Raw genomic sequence first — 19,375 nt, 5'->3', positions numbered from 1 at the left:
TTCTATTTTAGTAGTACAACTGCTGAACCAAAAACGAAAATGGAATTTCCGAAACAAAAGAACTCGGAACTTCCTCAATAGAACGAAACCGAAAGTAAAAAGGTTTTGTAATGACTGAAGATGAATTGTACATGTGAGTATACTTATATCGATTCCTGTCAATTGTATGCATTTAACAATTACGAATATGATCAATTTCAGTTTATGACATTGGGAAAAAATATTTTTCTCTGTAGTTGTTTTTCTATTTGTAATGCAAGGTCGTAAAGATGTGACGGTATGGTTCTGAACGAGTAACAAGCAGACCAGTTGAAATAGTTACTTTTCACATAATAAAATCATGTGTTTTCAAAAAGTGTTTGCCGATCTGTCAACAAAATCAACATAACACTGGTCATAATGATGCAGGTCACTCATTTAGCAATCATGTATTGGTTTAAACTTTGTTTTATTCAAATTTTGTTTGACAATACATCGAAGTACATGTTTTATGAAACAGAAAAGGAAACAAAAACAAGTGTCGTGACACCATCATGTATTACCGCACACCAGTATCAGTGCCGTTTATTTGATCATTTTATAGACAAACAGTTTTATTAACCCCATCCCTTCAAATTAAATGAGAATGTGCACTGAAACGAAAGTCACCTCCCTTTCCGGAAGATAGATACCATACCTTTGCTACATAGTCACAGCAGGTTATTCCAATGTGGAAGACACACTTTATATGTAATCTAAAGTGACTTCATACTTACAGCTTACACAATCTAAATATTTTGCTGTATTTAGATTTAAGTTATTCTAAACGGTCGTTTCAAAAGGAGCCATTACAGGGTAGAAAAATGAGGATTTTTTTCTCAACACAACTGTTTGGAAAAACAAGTTAACGTTCAGTCAAACTGCTATGTCAATCTTTATGATATGAGGCATCTTAAATGAAATGTAAGATTTTTCATAAAGTATATAAGGCAACACGTATATAGGGACCACTTGTTGTAGACAACAAAGCACTGTCTGCAGTAAACCATGGAGTGATACCGGTTGCATTGGGGAGTATCAAACTATCCGTCCTGTATAAGGTATCTTATATAATAACGATATTTCAAATGTAATAATTAAGATTAAGATTCAGTTATTTTTACAAAGAACAATGTGATCCTTCCAAACCAATTCTTTGATAATCCACAAAATAACTTATTCAAAAGTAAAACTCGCTTCATTTTGTTCAATTTTTTTTTTTCAAATTTGACAATATGCACCGTTTTATGCCATTGTCTACAGGCATTTCAGGCATGGCATCAAATAGCTTAGCTGATCCAATCTGGTCCGTGGTTAGTCCTCCGTCCGTCCTGAAACAATTATTGTTATTTCTATTTCTCAAAAAGTACAGTACGGATCTTTCACAAATTTTATAGAAAAGTTTGCCTTGGTCCATATTTGTGCGTGTTTCATTTTGAGACTTATAGGGGGAAAAAAAGGGCTGCCAGGCAGCCATCTTGGATTTTGAGAGTTCAAGTTTGTTATCGCTTTTTTTCATGTCTAGCAAGACAGATCTTTCTTAGATTAAATATGAAAGATCCACCTTGGCCTATAGTTTTGCATGCTTCATTTTGCGATAAAAAGCAAGATGGCCACCAGACAGCCACTTATAATTTTTAAGTTCAAGTTTTCTATCAATGTTTTTCAAGACGTACTTAACATATCTTACTTCCCCATGGTCCATAGTTTTGCCTGTTATTTTTGAGACTGCTTGAAAAGAATACAATTGCCGCAGGAGAACCATTTTGGATTTTCACATTTCAAGTTTGATAACCCTATTTGTCAAGACTAGCATTTCTCCAATTTCATATATAGTTTCCCCGTAGTCTATAACAGTACATAATTGATTTTGGGACTGATTGGAAAAAAATCAATGGCTGTACATTTAGCCATGTTGGATTTTTCGAGTTCGAATAACTATAAAACAATAAAAAAAAAGTTACCACAAGATGCATATACTGTTGACAACACTATCAATTCATACAAATTAGATGTTCGTATCTGACGATAAGAGGCTTAAACTTAACTCCATATTATTAATAATTCATGTATCCAAGAGTCTGAGTGGAAATATTATTCGTATCAAGCCGACGTGATAATACAAGGTGGTGTCATATTTTCAGACAATGATTTTACAGAAGACATTCAGACATTGTCGTAGCAGCTAAGGTATGTATGATGACCTAGCTGTACATGAATATCACATTATAAACGTATTTGCTGTTATTAAGTATCACATAATTATATGATAAAAGTCGAGACGTACTTTTCACGTATGTTATTGATAAACACGAATATATCGAATACACAAGATTGTCTCTGTTTAAAAATTTGAAAAAATGATGTAATATCCTATTATTGTGAGCGACGACTTTATGACTGCAATTTCATGAATCCGTAATTAAATAAACTTAGGCTTCTTTTTATTCAATTTTAGTTTGTCCTGAATCTGTTATAATACCAACTATGACATATGTTTTTCTGCAATGAATCAGATCGATGTGAAATAACCACCAGTTTTAGTGTGTCGCAGAAAAGGATTGTAAATCATTTAATATTAGCTGTACATAAAGAAAAACATATACACACATGTATGTTAGACACGCAGAGAGTTATAATTAGGTATCAATTTCTTAGCCGCTTTGAGACGACCTACAAACTAGGTTGTGATAGATAACGCGGTACATAAGAACCTCGAATTATTATTATTATTATTATTATTATTATTATTATTATTGTATTACTACAAAACCATATCTTATTTCCATAACAAGAATTATAGTAACATGCTCCGATAACATCTTTAACATGAATATAAATGTAAAACAATGGACTGCGTGACCTTGATGGATAAAGATAAACGTTACATTAATATTTAGTTGGCTATGTTATATACATGATAAAACATTTCATTGACAATCTTTATAACATGTCTAACTCATTCATAACACCATAGAAAAGGCATATGATGCAAAGTTATTGATCGAAGTCACTCAACCTTAATTTTCTTCTTCACAATCTGTTAAAATATATTACTCTGGAATTTTAGAATGATTGTAGTGATTTCGTATGGCAACATCCGTCTGATTTTGTTGCTTGTATACAGTCAATAAAAGAGAAAGTAAGCCCTGTGCGACCTATGTATATAATGAACTTCATATCAGATGCTATTTCTTATCATTATCTTCGTCGTGATTGCACGTTTCCAGTTATTGTTGTTGTTTTCATATTTTACTTCTACCTCTTTTTTGTGTTTGTTGACAATATGTGGAGTTCAAATTTGTTTCATTGTACTTATTGGAAATGTTGATTCATATAAAGTTTTCAAAGTGATGATATTTGCACTAATATTATTAATGGTTTAATGATGGTCACACTCTCAATACACCGTAATATAGCCCCTAAATTTTCGCGTTTTCGATCAAACAATGGCCGAATAAAAGTCGAGTTATGGTGATGTTTTAAGCATATTTTACACACTAAAACATGATAAGACACGTACAGTTCAGTTTTGGTGCGCTTACTATATGCTGTGGATCGAAAGAAATATCACGATTTTTGCGATACTTTGGTTTATTAGCTAAAATTAAATTCAGATTGTAGATCAAATATATGGGAAAAGATAAAGAAATATTGACCAATAGAAGCTCACTTCTAGTATATATCCTGAATGTTTTTGTTGTAAAGGTTTTATATAATTTGAAAAAAAAGGCAACAGGCAGAGCCTTTGTAAGCCATCTTCTTAAAATATAATATACTAGTCCTATTCGTACGTTTATGTATATGTTTTGTTACAGTAAACCTAAGATGAGTCGGAACACCGTAAACGTGAGTGATTTTTCCTTTTCCATTTTTTTATAGTATCGTACAATATCAGTGCACTAATTGAGGTATAGGTGTCATATCTGAGAACTAATAACAAAACCAAAGAGGCAAGGAACGCTCCCATTACAATTATCAACAGTTTATCCATACAAATATTAACGCGATGTAAAAATCTCAAGTAGCCATATTTTTAGTTTATCAGTTATCCTGATGTTCAGCGTCCGATATATTTGTTACGTTTATGCCTATAAATTCACTTGTGAGAACCAACTTTGAAATAATTACGCACTTTGTGGTAACTAATATATTTGCAGGATGTCTTCACCGTCAATGAGAACGTACAAACGGGGAAGTACTGCTCGAGACATCATTCAAAGGTACATAAGTCAACTGAAGTATCTTGTATGACTAAGCATACTTTCATATCTTCAGAATTCCAATTGTCCATAAGTAACCTGTTCATTTGATCAGAAATCACAATACTCAACTTAAAACATAAGTCTGGTTGATATACATGACAAGAATTTCTTTCTCAGACATAACAAGATTTTTTTTTTATTATTATCAAGGTTAAATCGATTACTCTCCGATGACGATTCAATATTTTTTTCACAGTCGCACATAGAGTTACCTTGTGGGGATACGTATTGCATGTATTGCCTTAAAGATGAGGTGCAACGATACACTTGGATGATGCTGACTTGCAAACATTGCCAAAAAGAAATTTCAAAAGAGCAGATAGCGATATTTCTTCAAAAGGTAAATTTTTATTCGCTTTGTATTGTCGTGGGGATCATTTTTCAGAAACTTCTGGCTGGATACTTCTGTAACTTCACATGAATATTGGTTGACATATCTAGATGTTTGTAACGTAGATTATTCTCTAATTGGTCATGAAAAATGGCTATCATGATTTGTAATTGAGTGAAACATATTGGGCTATAAGTTTTGTTCTATTTCTTATATTAAAATTAAAGTTGATTAAAAAGGTGCTTACTTTGGAAGTGTGATAAAACAAAGTTTACCTTTTATACGCCCGTCAAATTTGACGGAAGTATTATGGCATGGCGTCGTCCGTCCGTCCGTCCGGCGTAAACTTTTGTTTGTCCGGCAATCTTCTCCTACATTTTTCGTCCGATCTCTTTGAAACTTTGTATACATAATGTATGATATGAAGTTATGTCTCCCGTAAAAGAATTTTGATTTGACGATTTTTGCAAAAGTTATTGCCCTTTGTTCATTTCAGTATTTTATTTTTTGTCCGGAGATTTTTTCTTACATTTTGTGTAGCATGTCAGCTAACCACGCTTAGAATGATGCAGATCTTATTTCAATGTAAGAAAGTATATAACAATATATGGCATTCGACGGACGTATATTGTTCGGCCCCGCGGTAGTATTGTTAACAAATGGTCTGGGGTGTGGGAGAGAGACAGAGAGGGTACTAGAATCTATTAGAGTCGTGAATTTAAAGCTGAGTATGCAAAAGTTCGTTCAATTTTATTGTTTTGAAAGGAGGTATCTCTAAAAACAATGATGCTGAGGAAGAGATTGCAGTCAATCAGTCCACGACAAAGCTTAATTCGATATTTGTATCACAGGTCAAAAGAAATGATTGGTCTCCTCGATAGGGAAACCACATGTACAACGTTGGCCATCCGTAAGGTTTACTCGAAAAAAGATACTTTTTAAAATATTGAAAATGTTATTTTCCCGATTACCATAGATAAGTAATTTGGTACATGAAGATGTTTATGTCTAGAATGGCGTTTCTGAATTAGGAGAAAGTTGCAGTACGCCTTATGCCTATAGGTAACTGGTTCCATAGTCTTATTTTAGAAGGAAAGAAGGATACGCTAGATAATTCGAGCCCGTTGTTAGGTAGATTGCTAATCTATTTTAAGCCTTACGAAGGTTATATTTCGAGCATGAAGGGAGCAGAGTGTTGAGATAGTTAGGTGCTATATCCATGTGTATTTTGTTAAATAACAGAAAATTTTGACGGGATAACCAATAGGCTAGAGATTTCCACCAGGTTTCATTATATAAAGATTGTGTACTAGTATAGGAAGATAGACTAACAACAATATAGCCTCCAGTTGTAGCTTTCAATTCATTGGTGTCAGTAACAGAACAACCATCCCAAAGTTCAATATTCAGGAATAGGAAGTATACATGATCTATATATCTTATTCAGTGAACGTCGATTCAAGGGTATATTTTAGTTACGGAGAACACCAAATTGTTTAACTGCTTTTTACATATAATATCAATGTGATATGTCAATTTGCAGTATGCATCAATGAATACTCCGAGATGCTTATTATTATCAACACTTAAATTATTATCAATACTTTCATTAATAAAGTTAATGTCGATGAGGTGATCTAATTAAATCTAACAAATTAGAAATAAGGATAACTAGCATGTATATATGTTAAGTGATCTTTCAGATCCGGATAACAAATTGATTACATACATTTATATATGTTTATGATCTGACTGGTCTGGGTAACATTTGTTGTTAGCATACATGTATATACTTACATGAGCTTATATGATCATTTAGATCAGGATAACATTTTTTTAATTAAAAACCTATTTACATGTTTATAATCTTTCATATCTAGGTATCTTTTTTTAATTGAATACCTATATATACGCACAAAGAAGTAATATCGACAGTGCACTGACAAAGACATTTGTGAATTTTTCAGGGCAATTCGCCCTTTTATGGAGACAGAAACATAAAACTTTACTTATCACAATATATAACAGAGATAAACAGTCACCACGAAGCAATGAAACAATAAAAAAACATAAACAAACAAACAGTCTTAACTGATATGAAATATGCTGTTGTAATTGCATAAGAGAATATTTTTTATTCAAAACTTCTGGTTGTCTGACAGTAATAGACAAGAAAAAAATGCATCAACTTCATCATTATGTTGTACATCAATTTTTCATCCAAATGCATGTCTATAAATTAAGGATAAACAAAACACAAGATTATACCTTCACACAGTTGTCGATCCTTACACTCACTCAAGTGAGCCTAAGGAACGACAACTCTGGGTAGAGATTAAACACAAATATGGTATAGTCGTATTATAAGCTTGGTAAGGTTGGATTTGATCGAGTGAATGGATACAATAGTTCCGTCTAAAGATTGTGAATGTAGAGATGGGATTGTTCGAGTACAGATCGTCACGAGTTTTAATCAGAACCATTTTTTTATTGTCTGAAATATCAAAAATCTTAGGGCTCTCGTACAAGGCGAAACAACTCCCCCTCGTGATTGGGAGGTCTTTCATAATATATCTTGCCTATATCTAGTCGAATCCGCCGTTAAAAATAATTTGTCAGAGTTTTCTTTTAGCGATTGTTTTGCTCGGTAAACACTTTTTTGACTTTCCAATTCGGAATCTGCGTATGATAAAGTGTTTCTAATCCGTCGGTCTACCGATGATATAGGATCGGAAATGCTATCTTCTGTGATATTTAGGAACATCGACCTACTATCTTGGGTGCAGCGTGGTAGTCTCTGCACGTTGACGTTGTGGAATCTTGGTGATTCGTCACGCAATTGACATAACAAAGGACCGGACTTACCGATTCAAATACCTGTTTTGAAACAAATTTTGCCTACTTCAAATTTTCTATGTATGGTATAGAAATTCTTTTTGAAGTACCTGAAAAGTCTCCTATTTCAAATTCACACATACACATTCACTTAGTCAAACTCCATCCCCCCCCCTCCCCCCACACACACCCAAGTACTCACAGTGCGCCACCTTTAATAGACCTCATCACAAACTCTTCTACGACATCCATTTTCTAATTGGACAATATTGTCGGGGACTTCGCTTAAATTAGATATGTTTGCGTATGATATGATCTGTATATATACAAAGGAACACGCTTAACAATCAGAAACACGTATATTTACCGAACAATGAGAACATGGAATATTATAAAATATATATAAATTTGAAATCTATCTTTCCGTTAAAGGGTAGAAATCCTACCAAATGAAATAAGAAACGATTTACTTTGGTGACTCTGGAGTCACCAAAGTAGACGTTCGATGACCAATATCGACACTTGAAGTTTAATCGATAACTATTATTCATTTAAAACAGGAAGTGTTTCAAGAAAATCCGTTCAAGTTGACTTTGAACCATCACCCCTCAAAAAATTGCTCTGTTCACAAACATGATTTGGTAAGTACAAGTGAGTTAAAGTTTGTTGCGTTTTAATTCAAAGTATTCATCAATGGTATCATGCAAATCCATTTCTCTCGTTTATGAGTGGTTCAATTTGATTTGTCTTGTTGCCGTCATGATTCATGATACACTTATATTTTATTCGACACATCCATCATATGCAATGATGATATTTCTATTTCTAGATTCAATTTGAATTGCCCTGTGGCCAAACCGTGTGTATCAGGTGCCTTTACCAGAGGAAAAAATACGCTTTCAAAACTTACGGCGAAGGTCCTGATGTCCGTGTCTGCGGATGTGGAGAATATCTGCAGTTGAGACATATTGAGTATTGTATAAGTCAATGTGAACAAAAGGTATGTAATTCAAATGCGGAAACGTTAAGTAACAACGAAAATTTACAATACGGGCGATTCTAAGTCAAAATAAATACAAAAAGAAAGCAAAAAGAGGGGGGATGGGAGGGGGACTGAAAGGATACCGAAGCAATACAGAATGACAGGTGTTCATGAACATGATCGAACATACTATCAAATTACCTACAAAGGCTATTTCAATTGCCACTTTAATGGACGTACGGTGCACAATATCGCCTCGTTAATCAATACTCAATTACTTTTATTTATTCAAAACAGGCACTGTTTCAAGAAAATCCGTTTAAGTTGGTATCGAACCGTCATTCCCTAAAATATTGCTCTATTCACAAACATGATTTGGTAAGTAGCATCGAAAAAGGGATAATGGATTCATTTTTTCATTCAAGTGATTCAAATTTCAATGCACGATTTCAGTTAACTTAACGTATTTTCTTGTTTTTGCTTCCAGAGGAACTCTAAAATCAATATCCCATTTCCGATTCTTAAAGCATTAATGTCTATAAGGCCCCATCGTGGGCCCCACTATATTCGAATTTTCACCACCTTAACTTGTTCAAAGATGTCCTATTGTATTACATGTAAAAAAATTAACCGAAAGTGAGTTTTTGGGGTACCAAAAGGGGAAGGGTAAATCACAAATATAATTTACTGTTTTCAAAATGAGCCATAACAACCACAATAGTGCCATTCTGTTTTTGAAAATGTTTGTAAAACCAAACAGGCATATATAACAAAATGAAAATTGACAGAAATGCAATCGTCACTTAAAGATTGTTTGTATGAAACGGAGGATTGAGTCCGTGTTCTTTAAAGTTCTTTTCAAATGAAAAGTGTTTCGTTTTCTCGATAATATCTTTTGTAATTTATGTATTGAATTGAAATTTATATCTGTACTCATTTGAGTACACTTACATAAAATGAATATTTACTACACATTTTCCTTTTTTTTTTTTTACTGGGTAATGGCTTCTGGTCACATCTCAAACTTGGCAATTTCAAAAACTTCTCTATCTTAAGTGAATTAAAAGGTGATATGAGTCGTGAAACTCTATTTATTAATGTTATGCCAAAGATGTCATGCATATCTATTTTTTTCATTTTAGATTCAATTCGAATTGCCTTGTGACCAAACGGGGTGCATCAGGTGCCTTTACGAGTTTAAAACATACACTTTCAAACCTTCTAATGAAGCGTCTGATGCCAGTGTCTGCTCATGTGGAGGATATCTGCGGTTGAGACATATAGAGGAATGTATAAGTCAATGTGAACAAAAGGTATGTATTTCAAATGCTTATACGTAAGGTAAAAGACAAAATTGTACATTATCATCAGAACTCACAAAAGATTATATCAGAGCTCAAAATCGATAAAAAGGCGGGGCGGAGGGATGGGTTCTGACAAGACACCAAAACATGTTTTAGGAACGCAATCGTTTTCTGTACCTCGTGTTAGCTATAATCTGTACCGGTGTCTGACGTCCAATCAAGGGAAATATGTAGATCATGATCGGTCTACGACACAGTGAACAAGTCGATACTCATGACAGACATCGATGTCTCATTTATTACTTTTTTCGAAATCTTATATTAATAACAAATTGAATAGCAACGCTACTGAACACTTTCCTTTTAATTGGAATACCCATGGGATAATGTTTTGCCGACCATTTGTTTTTGTTTGTGTTTTAATTCTGTTCCTATTTCGAGAAAGTGTCTTAACAGTTAACAAACATAACCAAGTCAACAATTTTCACTTTCAGACATATCGGTAAATTAATTGTTGCCCTTATATAATTGATAATTATCGACCACACCGATGCACAAAGTACATTACGGACTCTTTTTTTTATCCGGCGCTACCACGATGTAATCACTAAATTGTATAAGTGTGACGATTTCGATTGTCTGATAATGAAATATCCCTTTTATCCATGCCTCCCTTTCCTGAAAATATTTTATTTCAATGTGCGTTAGGAATGGCAACGTTTTCGATTATGCTCCTTAGTACGCCTTTTGCTTTCTTTTTCACTACCTCGGTTTGGACTTTGAGGATGTATCTTTTCTTAGATTTGACCTACACACAAGATCTCGAATACTTTTTCTTGTTGCTAGTTTTCTACAATCTTTCGTCATCTTTTGCCATAATTTCATCAATTTTGATTTTTTATAACGGTGCTGTTTTAACTTTCTCTTTGATAATCGATGGTGATTTACTATAAGCTAATTCGTTTGTTCAGTATGACATGGTTGCTACCAAACGATATATCTGCATCGTTGATACACCATTTTTGTACCTGATAGCTTTTTAAAAAGTACATTCATCAGGAACACATTTTGAGTCAGCAAACAGCCTTTACATCACTACGTTCCATTGTAAATTGTTTGTTTCAATTTATGATAAATATTTAAAAGAAAGGTTTTTTTCGGCACTTGCTCGGGTTAAATTCCATATCCCACTGTTTCTCCCATAACTGTAATCTGTAAAGGTCTTTTTGGAGTCTGTATGCATCTTGTAGATTACTTACCGCTAGGTAGATGGCAGTGTCGTCTGCGAAGATACGCACTGTTGATGTTATGTTTAGTGGCAAGTCATTAATGTAAATTTAAAATAAAATTGGGCCGAGGACCGAGCCCTGGTGTACACCTGATGTTACCGGGACTTTTGATGAAGTAGCTCCCTCCAAGGCAACTTGCTGTATTCTGCCTGTAAGAAAGCCTCTGATCCATTTGAGAGTTAGGTGCTGTATCCGGTATTGATGAAGTTTGAATAAAAGGTTTTCGTGGTTTACCTTATCAAAAGCTTTACTAAAATCGAGTAAAATTAAATCTGTTTGCTTACCTGTTTGTAGGTTTTTGAAAAGATCGTCCATAAGCATGACTAGTTGGGTTTCACAACTACGTTTTTCTCTAAAACCGTGCTGGAGTTCAAAAATAATATTATTGGTGTCAAGATGTCTTACCAGGTTTGATGTTACAATCTGCTCCATGACCTTGCACAAAATACAGGTAAGGGAAATGGGGCGATAGTTTGAAGCTCTATTTTTCTCACCTTTCTTGAATAATGGAGCGACGTATGCCGAGGTCCAATGGGATGGGAGCTCACCGGATTGATATGATGCTCGAAATAATACCTGTAAAATAGGTGCCAGTTCACTATGGAGTTCTTTAAGAACTATTGGTTTGATAGCGTCAGGACCGGCCGCTTTATTTGGGTTAAGTTTATAAAGAAGTTTGTCAATACCTGGAACTGAGAAAGTAATGTTTGACATTGGTAGGTACTTACTTTTTTAGTCTTGGGTGGGAATTCCTTGGTCAATGGTTTGTTGTTGACAGAGTTGTTTAAGGCTGAGGGGCGATTTGGGCGTAAAGACCGACTGAAATTGTTCATTTAGGATATTTGGTTTATCTATATTGTCCGTAAACAGCAGGCCATCTCGTTTAAGGGGTTCTATACCTTTGGGGTCTTGTCGACTGTTTTTCAAAAAGCTGAACAATTTCTTTGATGAGTAAGATTTTTGCTCACCTGGTGCTTGTTCGTTTGGTGTTATGATTCCCAGGAGTTCTTCTAAATACCTGTTATGGGATTCTTTAATCATCTTTTGTACCAGGTGTTTGTAGTGCAGGAAGTGTTCCCTGTCTCTTACCTTTTTTGACTTTTTTGTGTTAATAATACAGGCTGTCTCTTTTCCTGATGTGACGTCTAATGTTTTGAGTCATCCAGGGAATGGATTGCTTCGTACCAATTGTTTTTGTTGGAATGGATTCTGAAATGGCTTTATTTAGTTCCGAAATAAATTCTTGCCAAAGAGTTTCAGTGGACTTACCGTGGTGATTTTCGGTGAAAGTTTTTCCGAGTGTGCACATCCTATCCTTGAGTTTCTTCCAGCCCGCCTTTTTGTACATATCAACCTGTCTTGGTTGTTGTTTTTAGGATTTAGAATAGAGACTTACTTCTATATACACTGCATCATGATCTGATAGACCTGGCATATTGGTAACTCGACTAACAAGTGTCGGGTTGTTTGTAAGGAATAAATCCAGAATGTTTTCTTCCCTTGTGGGTTTACTCACCATTTGGACTAAGTTGTTGTCATCCAGCATGTTTATGAAATCTTGGTATATAGGTTGGGCTAGTTGGTCATCCTTTAGAGTGGGAAACGAGTTTTCCCAAGTAAAGTTAGGGTGGTTGAAATCACCTGTAACCCATATATTGGAGTTCTTCTTTATCAAGGCAATTGATTTTGCTAGTTCTTCAGCACTCACCTTGTCATGCTCATTTGGTTTGTAATAAGATGCAATGTATAGTGGTTTGTGGCCACTTATTTCTAGTTTGATCCCTATGACCTCGCAGTTGGTTGTTAGTTGTTGTTGTTCACTGCATATAAGGTCATTTCTTACTAGGAGGAGCACACCACCCCCTCTGCAACCGGATTTCCTATCATACCGGAATGGAGTATAACCGATTGACTGAGGGATAACACACCATCATGAATATTATCTGTAAGCCAGGTCTCTGTGCCTGCTACTATGTCAGGTTTTACGCTTTCCAACATGGCATGGAATACTGCTTTTTTATTTTTAATAAATTGAAAGTTTACATTTAAAACTTTCATTTTACCCGGTTTTCTTGGCTTGTTTTCTTCATTGCCTTTGGGCTTATTTTTTATGGGGGTTGATGTCATTTCTGGCTCGAGATTATCGTTACTCTCTTCCAGTGAGTTAAACAAGTTAGAGGAGGACAGGGATGACAGGGGTGTTTCAAATAACACGTTTGAATAATTTGGGGAACCACAATGCAAGCAGACCCACGAGATACTATCATGATTTGATAAGATATTATGCGTATCAGAACCAATATTTTGACAGTTTGTGTGATACCAAATTTAACATTCAACACATAGTACTCCTTCTTGGTAATATGTGACAGGATCACTACATGTCCCGCATGGGTAATGTGTGGACGACGATGGCCCTGAAGGTCCTGGGTTTACCTCAATGTCTGAGGACATAGAGAGGAGTAACATTGCAAGGTAACAAAGTTTTACCTTTCTCGTCGTGTTGACTGTATATGCCTTAGCTTTGCAAAGTCTGGTTGTACTGACACACTGGACTTGGCACGGCTCCTGGTGTAGATTGTTTACATCCAGTCTGGTTGGTGTGGGAGTGCCGTATGGCGGGAATGGAGGGATATCTGAATGGGGGTGTACGTGAAACACACTGTACATACATAATGACAAAGCAAAAGCACTTACCAGTCCTTCGAACATTGTGATGTTGAATTTTTGTTAGTTTCCGTGTGTAAACAGGAAATAGGTCTGACACATGGCGGGAAGTTCAACGGGATTCAGGTTGATGAAAAAATCTGTTCCAATATGATGAAAATCGCCTAGATTGGTAGAGTGACGAATAAGATGGTGTCTAGTAACCTTTACATACCATAATTTCACAGATCAATGAAATATAAAATGCTTTAAAACAGTGCAGAAGTTTAGTGGGCAGAGAGAAATAAAGAAGACATGTTATGCACGACGCATGCGCACTTTCTTCTCTCGGGATGGGCTATACATGTATTCAAACATCCTTACACGTAGAACAAACTTTGGACTAGAAATCAGCTGTGACATAGCTATAAACGAGGATAAAGTAGGTGGAAAATATCGAAACATTAATTTTATTACCATACATACCCATGGGAACAAAATGTGCATCTAATGGCCGATTTTGAAGCCTTAATTTATTGAACTTAAGAACTTATCAGGACAGGTAACTTGGTCATTAAGAGGTCGTTCATTTTCACTTTCAGCTATACCTACGACACAAAAGGTACACTTTGTTGTCAAAATAAAAAAAGTAGATGACTAAATGTTTTAGATAGGGTACAATTGAAATAAGTTTATAAAAAAAACGACAAGTAAAATTAGCAAACACATCAACATACTAACATTAACATCAGAGTCAATAACATTTTATCTAGAAAAAGCGACCTTTATCCACTTTGTACCCTCAAATATTCAAATGCATGCCTTCCTGTCAAGTAGGTGCCTCAACTAAAGTAAGATGTTTTTCTGAATACTTAATCTTGTTTTTCCGAAAAGAAAAGTAGTATGATCCAACACTACATCCATTTACCCACAACGGCCAATTTAAGCTAGCGGACGTACGGTACAAAATATCGCCTTGTTAAACAATAATCAATCACTATTGTTTATTCAAAACAGGCAGTGTTTCAAGAAAATCCGTTCAAGTTGGCATCGAACCATGATCCCCAAAAATATTGCTTTGTTCACAAACATGATTTGGTAAGTAGTATCGAATAGCTGTTAGTTAACTCACATTTTTTCATTTAAGTGATTCAATTGTCAATGCTCAATTTCGATTAACTTAACATATTTTCTCGTGTTTGTTTCTATTGGAACTTTACAGTTATTTGTTTAAGCTTTTGTTAAATTACATATTATATTGTATTTGATCGTTTCCTGTGGATGCTTTCTTAATAATAGTCTTAATAATCACGAAATTAACACAATTCTGATATGTTAAAAATAACAGTCGAGATGGCATTCTGTGATTATATGTCGTAATACTCTATTTTGGCAATTTGGCTATATTCCAGGATTGCTCTGGGGTCTTGCCCCACCCTTGGAGATATGGTCCCTGGGTCAAAACTTTGAAACGGTTGAGATCCCCACCCCAGAACTATATATACAAATGCCGGGCATAAAGAGACGAATGCAGTCATGATATTAGAATAGACCCTGGGGTCTGACCGAACCCCTACGGACCTAGTTCCTTAGTCACAGGTTGGAAACAGTTGAGATCCCCACCCTATAACCATATATACAATTGCTGAGTATAAATAGATGAATGCACATATGCTTCAAGGATGGCCTTGGGGTCTGCTCCACCCTTGGAGACTTTACCCCTGGGTCATAACTTCGAAATGGGTAAGATCCCCACCCCAAAACTATATATAAAATGGTTGGGCATAAAGAGACGAATGCAGTGATGGTATTAAAATTGACCCCAGGGTCTGCCCCACCCTTGCAGACTAAATCCCTGGTCATAACTTTGAAACGGTTGAGATCCCCAACCCAAAACTTTAAATACAAATGTTGGGCAAAAGAGACAAATGCAGTCATGATATTAGAATTGATCCTGGGTTCTGGCAACAACCCTATGGACCTAGTTTCTGAGTCACAGCTTGGAAACAATTGAGATCCCCACCCCATAACCATACATATAATTGCTGGGCATGAAAAAACTAATACAGATATGCTACAAGGATTAGCCTTGGGGTCTGGCATATTCCCTTGGATCTCATTTAGAGAATATTTGCCATGATTGCTTAGATATCCAAGTGATCGGTACAGGCCCTCTGGGTCTCTTGTTTGTAGGTTCAATTTGAATTGCTTTGTTGCCGTCATGAGTCGTGATACTCTCTATATTAATGTTATGACAACGATGTTATGCATATCTATTATTTTTTTCATTTTAGATTCAATTCGAATTGCCTTGTGACCAAACGGGGTGCATCAGGTGCCTTTACGAGTTTAAAACATACACTTTCAAACCTTCTAATGAAGCGTCTGATGCCAGTGTCTGCTCATGTGGAGGATATCTGCGGTTGAGACATATAGAGGAATGTATAAGTCAATGTGAACAAAAGGTATGTATTTCAAATGCTTATACGTAAGGTAAAAGACAAAATTGTACATTATCATCAGAACTCACAAAAGATTATATCAGAGCTCAAAATCGATAAAAAGGCGGGGCGGAGGGATGGGTTCTGACAAGACACCAAAACATGTTTTAGGAACGCAATCGTTTTCTGTACCTCGTGTTAGCTATAATCTGTACCGGTGTCTGACGTCCAATCAAGGGAAATATGTAGATCATGATCGGTCTACGACACAGTGAACAAGTCGATACTCATGACAGACATCGATGTCTCATTTATTACTTTTTTCGAAATCTTATATTAATAACAAATTGAATAGCAACGCTACTGAACACTTTCCTTTTAATTGGAATACCCATGGGATAATGTTTTGCCGACCATTTGTTTTTGTTTGTGTTTTAATTCTGTTCCTATTTCGAGAAAGTGTCTTAACAGTTAACAAACATAACCAAGTCAACAATTTTCACTTTCAGACATATCGGTAAATTAATTGTTGCCCTTATATAATTGATAATTATCGACCACACCGATGCACAAAGTACATTACGGACTCTTTTTTTTATCCGGCGCTACCACGATGTAATCACTAAATTGTATAAGTGTGACGATTTCGATTGTCTGATAATGAAATATCCCTTTTATCCATGCCTCCCTTTCCTGAAAATATTTTATTTCAATGTGCGTTAGGAATGGCAACGTTTTCGATTATGCTCCTTAGTACGCCTTTTGCTTTCTTTTTCACTACCTCGGTTTGGACTTAGAGGATGTATCTTTTCTTAGATTTGACCTACACACAAGATCTCGAATACTTTTTCTTGTTGCTAGTTTTCTACAATCTTTCGTCATCTTTTGCCATAATTTCATCAATTTTGATTTTTTATAACGGTGCTGTTTTAACTTTCTCTTTGATAATCGATGGTGATTTACTATAAGCTAATTCGTTTGTTCAGTATGACATGGTTGCTACCAAACGATATATCTGCATCGTTGATACACCATTTTTGTACCTGATAGCTTTTTAAAAAGTACATTCATCAGGAACACATTTTGAGTCAGCAAACAGCCTTTACATCACTACGTTCCATTGTAAATTGTTTGTTTCAATTTATGATAAATATTTAAAAGAAAGGTTTTTTTCTCAGTCTCCGCCGACCACTTGCCTTTTTAAACATTTAAAAAACAAGCCGACATAGTTATTTACGATTTAACGGTAACCTATACATTATTGATATCAGTATAATATCCATATAAAATTTACTTTCCATTGTTTTGGATATTTTTACATTTTAATTTAAAAACGATAATTAATGTAAGTAGAGCAATTATCAACATATTCTATTTTATGTGTTAATCAGTTCGTGCAATACGGCACTTACATCAAGGTTTTTGTCTGGTGTTTATTAAAATAAAATATGTACAGTAATATATGCATGTAAAACCATACAAAACTATTAATTTTGTACACAGGCTGCAGATTTGAGGGTCTTCAGTCCTACGAAAGACAACAATGGTTTCTCTATACATCCTGATTCAGAGGTATGTATCACATTCACACTCAGTTTTTATACCAATGCAATTTAAATATGCATAACTTCTTGCGTCTACTTTTATAGCCAATTATTTATCAGTCCTTTCATATCATTTTTGTGTCACCTGCAACTTGGTACACTCATTGCATACCAATACATTTCAGAACATTTCAGATGTTTAAGTGCATGTTTGGCGTTTATTAATCAAGTTAACCGCTCATACAAAATGAAAGCATACGGCAGGAAAACCTACACATTACATATTCTTTAAGGATGAACGTAACACACGCACACAGGTGATTTCACCTTTCAAGATTTGGTAATTCATAGAGTTCTCTAAAATGAATTACTCTGCGTCATACAACTGTTTCATCTTTCTATAACTCATCGGTGATTCTAAGGCCCAGAAAATTAGAAATACAAACCGGTCTAAACTAAGACATTATGAGTGTTGTGGTGGATTATCACATGATTACATAATGAAAATACAGTATGTTGCTTTATATACATGTAGCTGTATATCCTGTTAATACAAACAAACACAGACACATGAACGCATGAACTTGTGCATGTGTTGTACACGTCCACGCACGTTTTCATGCACACCCGAACGTACAAAAGCACGTTTGAATACGTCTGTTGATTTACGGTATATTTTGAATTACAACCCCTGATTACAATCACAGAGTAAAGTACAAACGCACGCACACATACAAATATGACTTTTTCATTTTAATTACACCAAATGTGTTTGATAACATCAACTGTAAAGGCAGGCTGATTCAGTTACAGAGTGAGGGTTAGTGACGTCATCAGATCATAATCGTATATAAGTTATATATGAGGCACTATACACATTCAGTAAATGTGGCAGGCTATTTTGATGATTCATTATCCATTTTATAAGTCAAACAAATCTTTGAAGACTTTGTAAGACTACGGTTGTATTTTATAAAGTACATAGGAAAAGAAGATGTTTCTTGATAAAAAAAAAAAAACTTTCTTACAAATCTGCGTCTTTTATGTAGTTATTTATTTTTGTACTCAGCATATGTGTAAATATTTAAGCATTAAACTGCTTTCAATTGGCATTCATATTGTGAACTTTGAATAATATTTCTGTTCATGTTTTAAAAACAAAAATCAACTCTTTGTATAAATATATCAGAACTCGGGTGACCGTTAAGACCCATGGGCCTCTTGTTTTCTATATATATTTGTAGGTTCAGGTACAAATGGTGTGTGGCCAAAAGGTTTACATACCATGTCTTCAATCTAACATCGTTGAGTTGTGTTTGAAATGTGACTGTTTCATCTTCGGATGTGAAATTGACAAATACATAATGGAATTTGATGAGTTCAGCACAAAAATAAAAAAATATATAGTTTTAATCCACACTTATCATTGCCAGTATTGACGATGTTTTGACATTTCTTTTTGATATGATTGTACTTCAAAAATATACTATACCATCTTCTTTGTAGTTAGAGATGGAATGAGTTCGCGTTAAGAGACTGAAATGTACCATGGACCGACACTCTCATCGCGTGTTTTTACAATAAGAATAGTTTTATTAAAATCGGGTTAAGTGAAATATGCCACTATTAGATCATGAATTCAATATTTAAATCAGATATTGCTACGACTGCCATAGGTGACACTTATTAAAAAGCGAACGGACATGACAATATAGGTATA

At 34.9% G+C, this 19,375-nt stretch overlaps 1 protein-coding gene across 9 annotated transcripts in view; it reads left to right on the top strand.

The window, feature by feature from the left end:
• Nucleotides 1–19,375, top strand: part of LOC110458707 — a 75,924-nt gene that overhangs the window by 4,209 nt on the left and 52,340 nt on the right. For 7 of the 9 annotated variants that reach the window (XM_021510575.1, XM_021510570.1, XM_021510579.1 and 4 more), the window contains 12 exons: nucleotides 12–133; nucleotides 2,163–2,208; nucleotides 3,837–3,867; nucleotides 4,179–4,241; nucleotides 4,480–4,623; nucleotides 8,010–8,090; nucleotides 8,279–8,449; nucleotides 8,729–8,809; nucleotides 9,574–9,744; nucleotides 14,688–14,768; nucleotides 15,965–16,135; nucleotides 17,615–17,683. In XM_021510575.1, coding sequence (XP_021366250.1) covers nucleotides 3,847–3,867; nucleotides 4,179–4,241; nucleotides 4,480–4,623; nucleotides 8,010–8,090; nucleotides 8,279–8,449; nucleotides 8,729–8,809; nucleotides 9,574–9,744; nucleotides 14,688–14,768; nucleotides 15,965–16,135; nucleotides 17,615–17,683 — 1,053 coding nt within the window. In that variant the 5' untranslated portion in view covers nucleotides 12–133; nucleotides 2,163–2,208; nucleotides 3,837–3,846. Of the gene's footprint in view, nucleotides 1–11; nucleotides 134–999; nucleotides 1,080–2,162; nucleotides 2,209–3,836; nucleotides 3,868–4,178; nucleotides 4,242–4,479; nucleotides 4,624–8,009; nucleotides 8,091–8,278; nucleotides 8,450–8,728; nucleotides 8,810–9,573; nucleotides 9,745–14,687; nucleotides 14,769–15,964; nucleotides 16,136–17,614; nucleotides 17,684–19,375 lie in introns of those variants that run through there. The other 2 variants (XM_021510574.1, XM_021510576.1) reach the window with 2 other exon arrangements.

Source organism: Mizuhopecten yessoensis, unplaced genomic scaffold, assembly GCF_002113885.1.
Source record: "Mizuhopecten yessoensis strain PY_sf001 unplaced genomic scaffold, ASM211388v2 scaffold9715, whole genome shotgun sequence".
In the NCBI taxonomy this organism is placed as follows: domain Eukaryota; kingdom Metazoa; phylum Mollusca; class Bivalvia; order Pectinida; family Pectinidae; genus Mizuhopecten; species Mizuhopecten yessoensis.
This window is presented reverse-complemented; position numbering and strand designations above follow the sequence as displayed.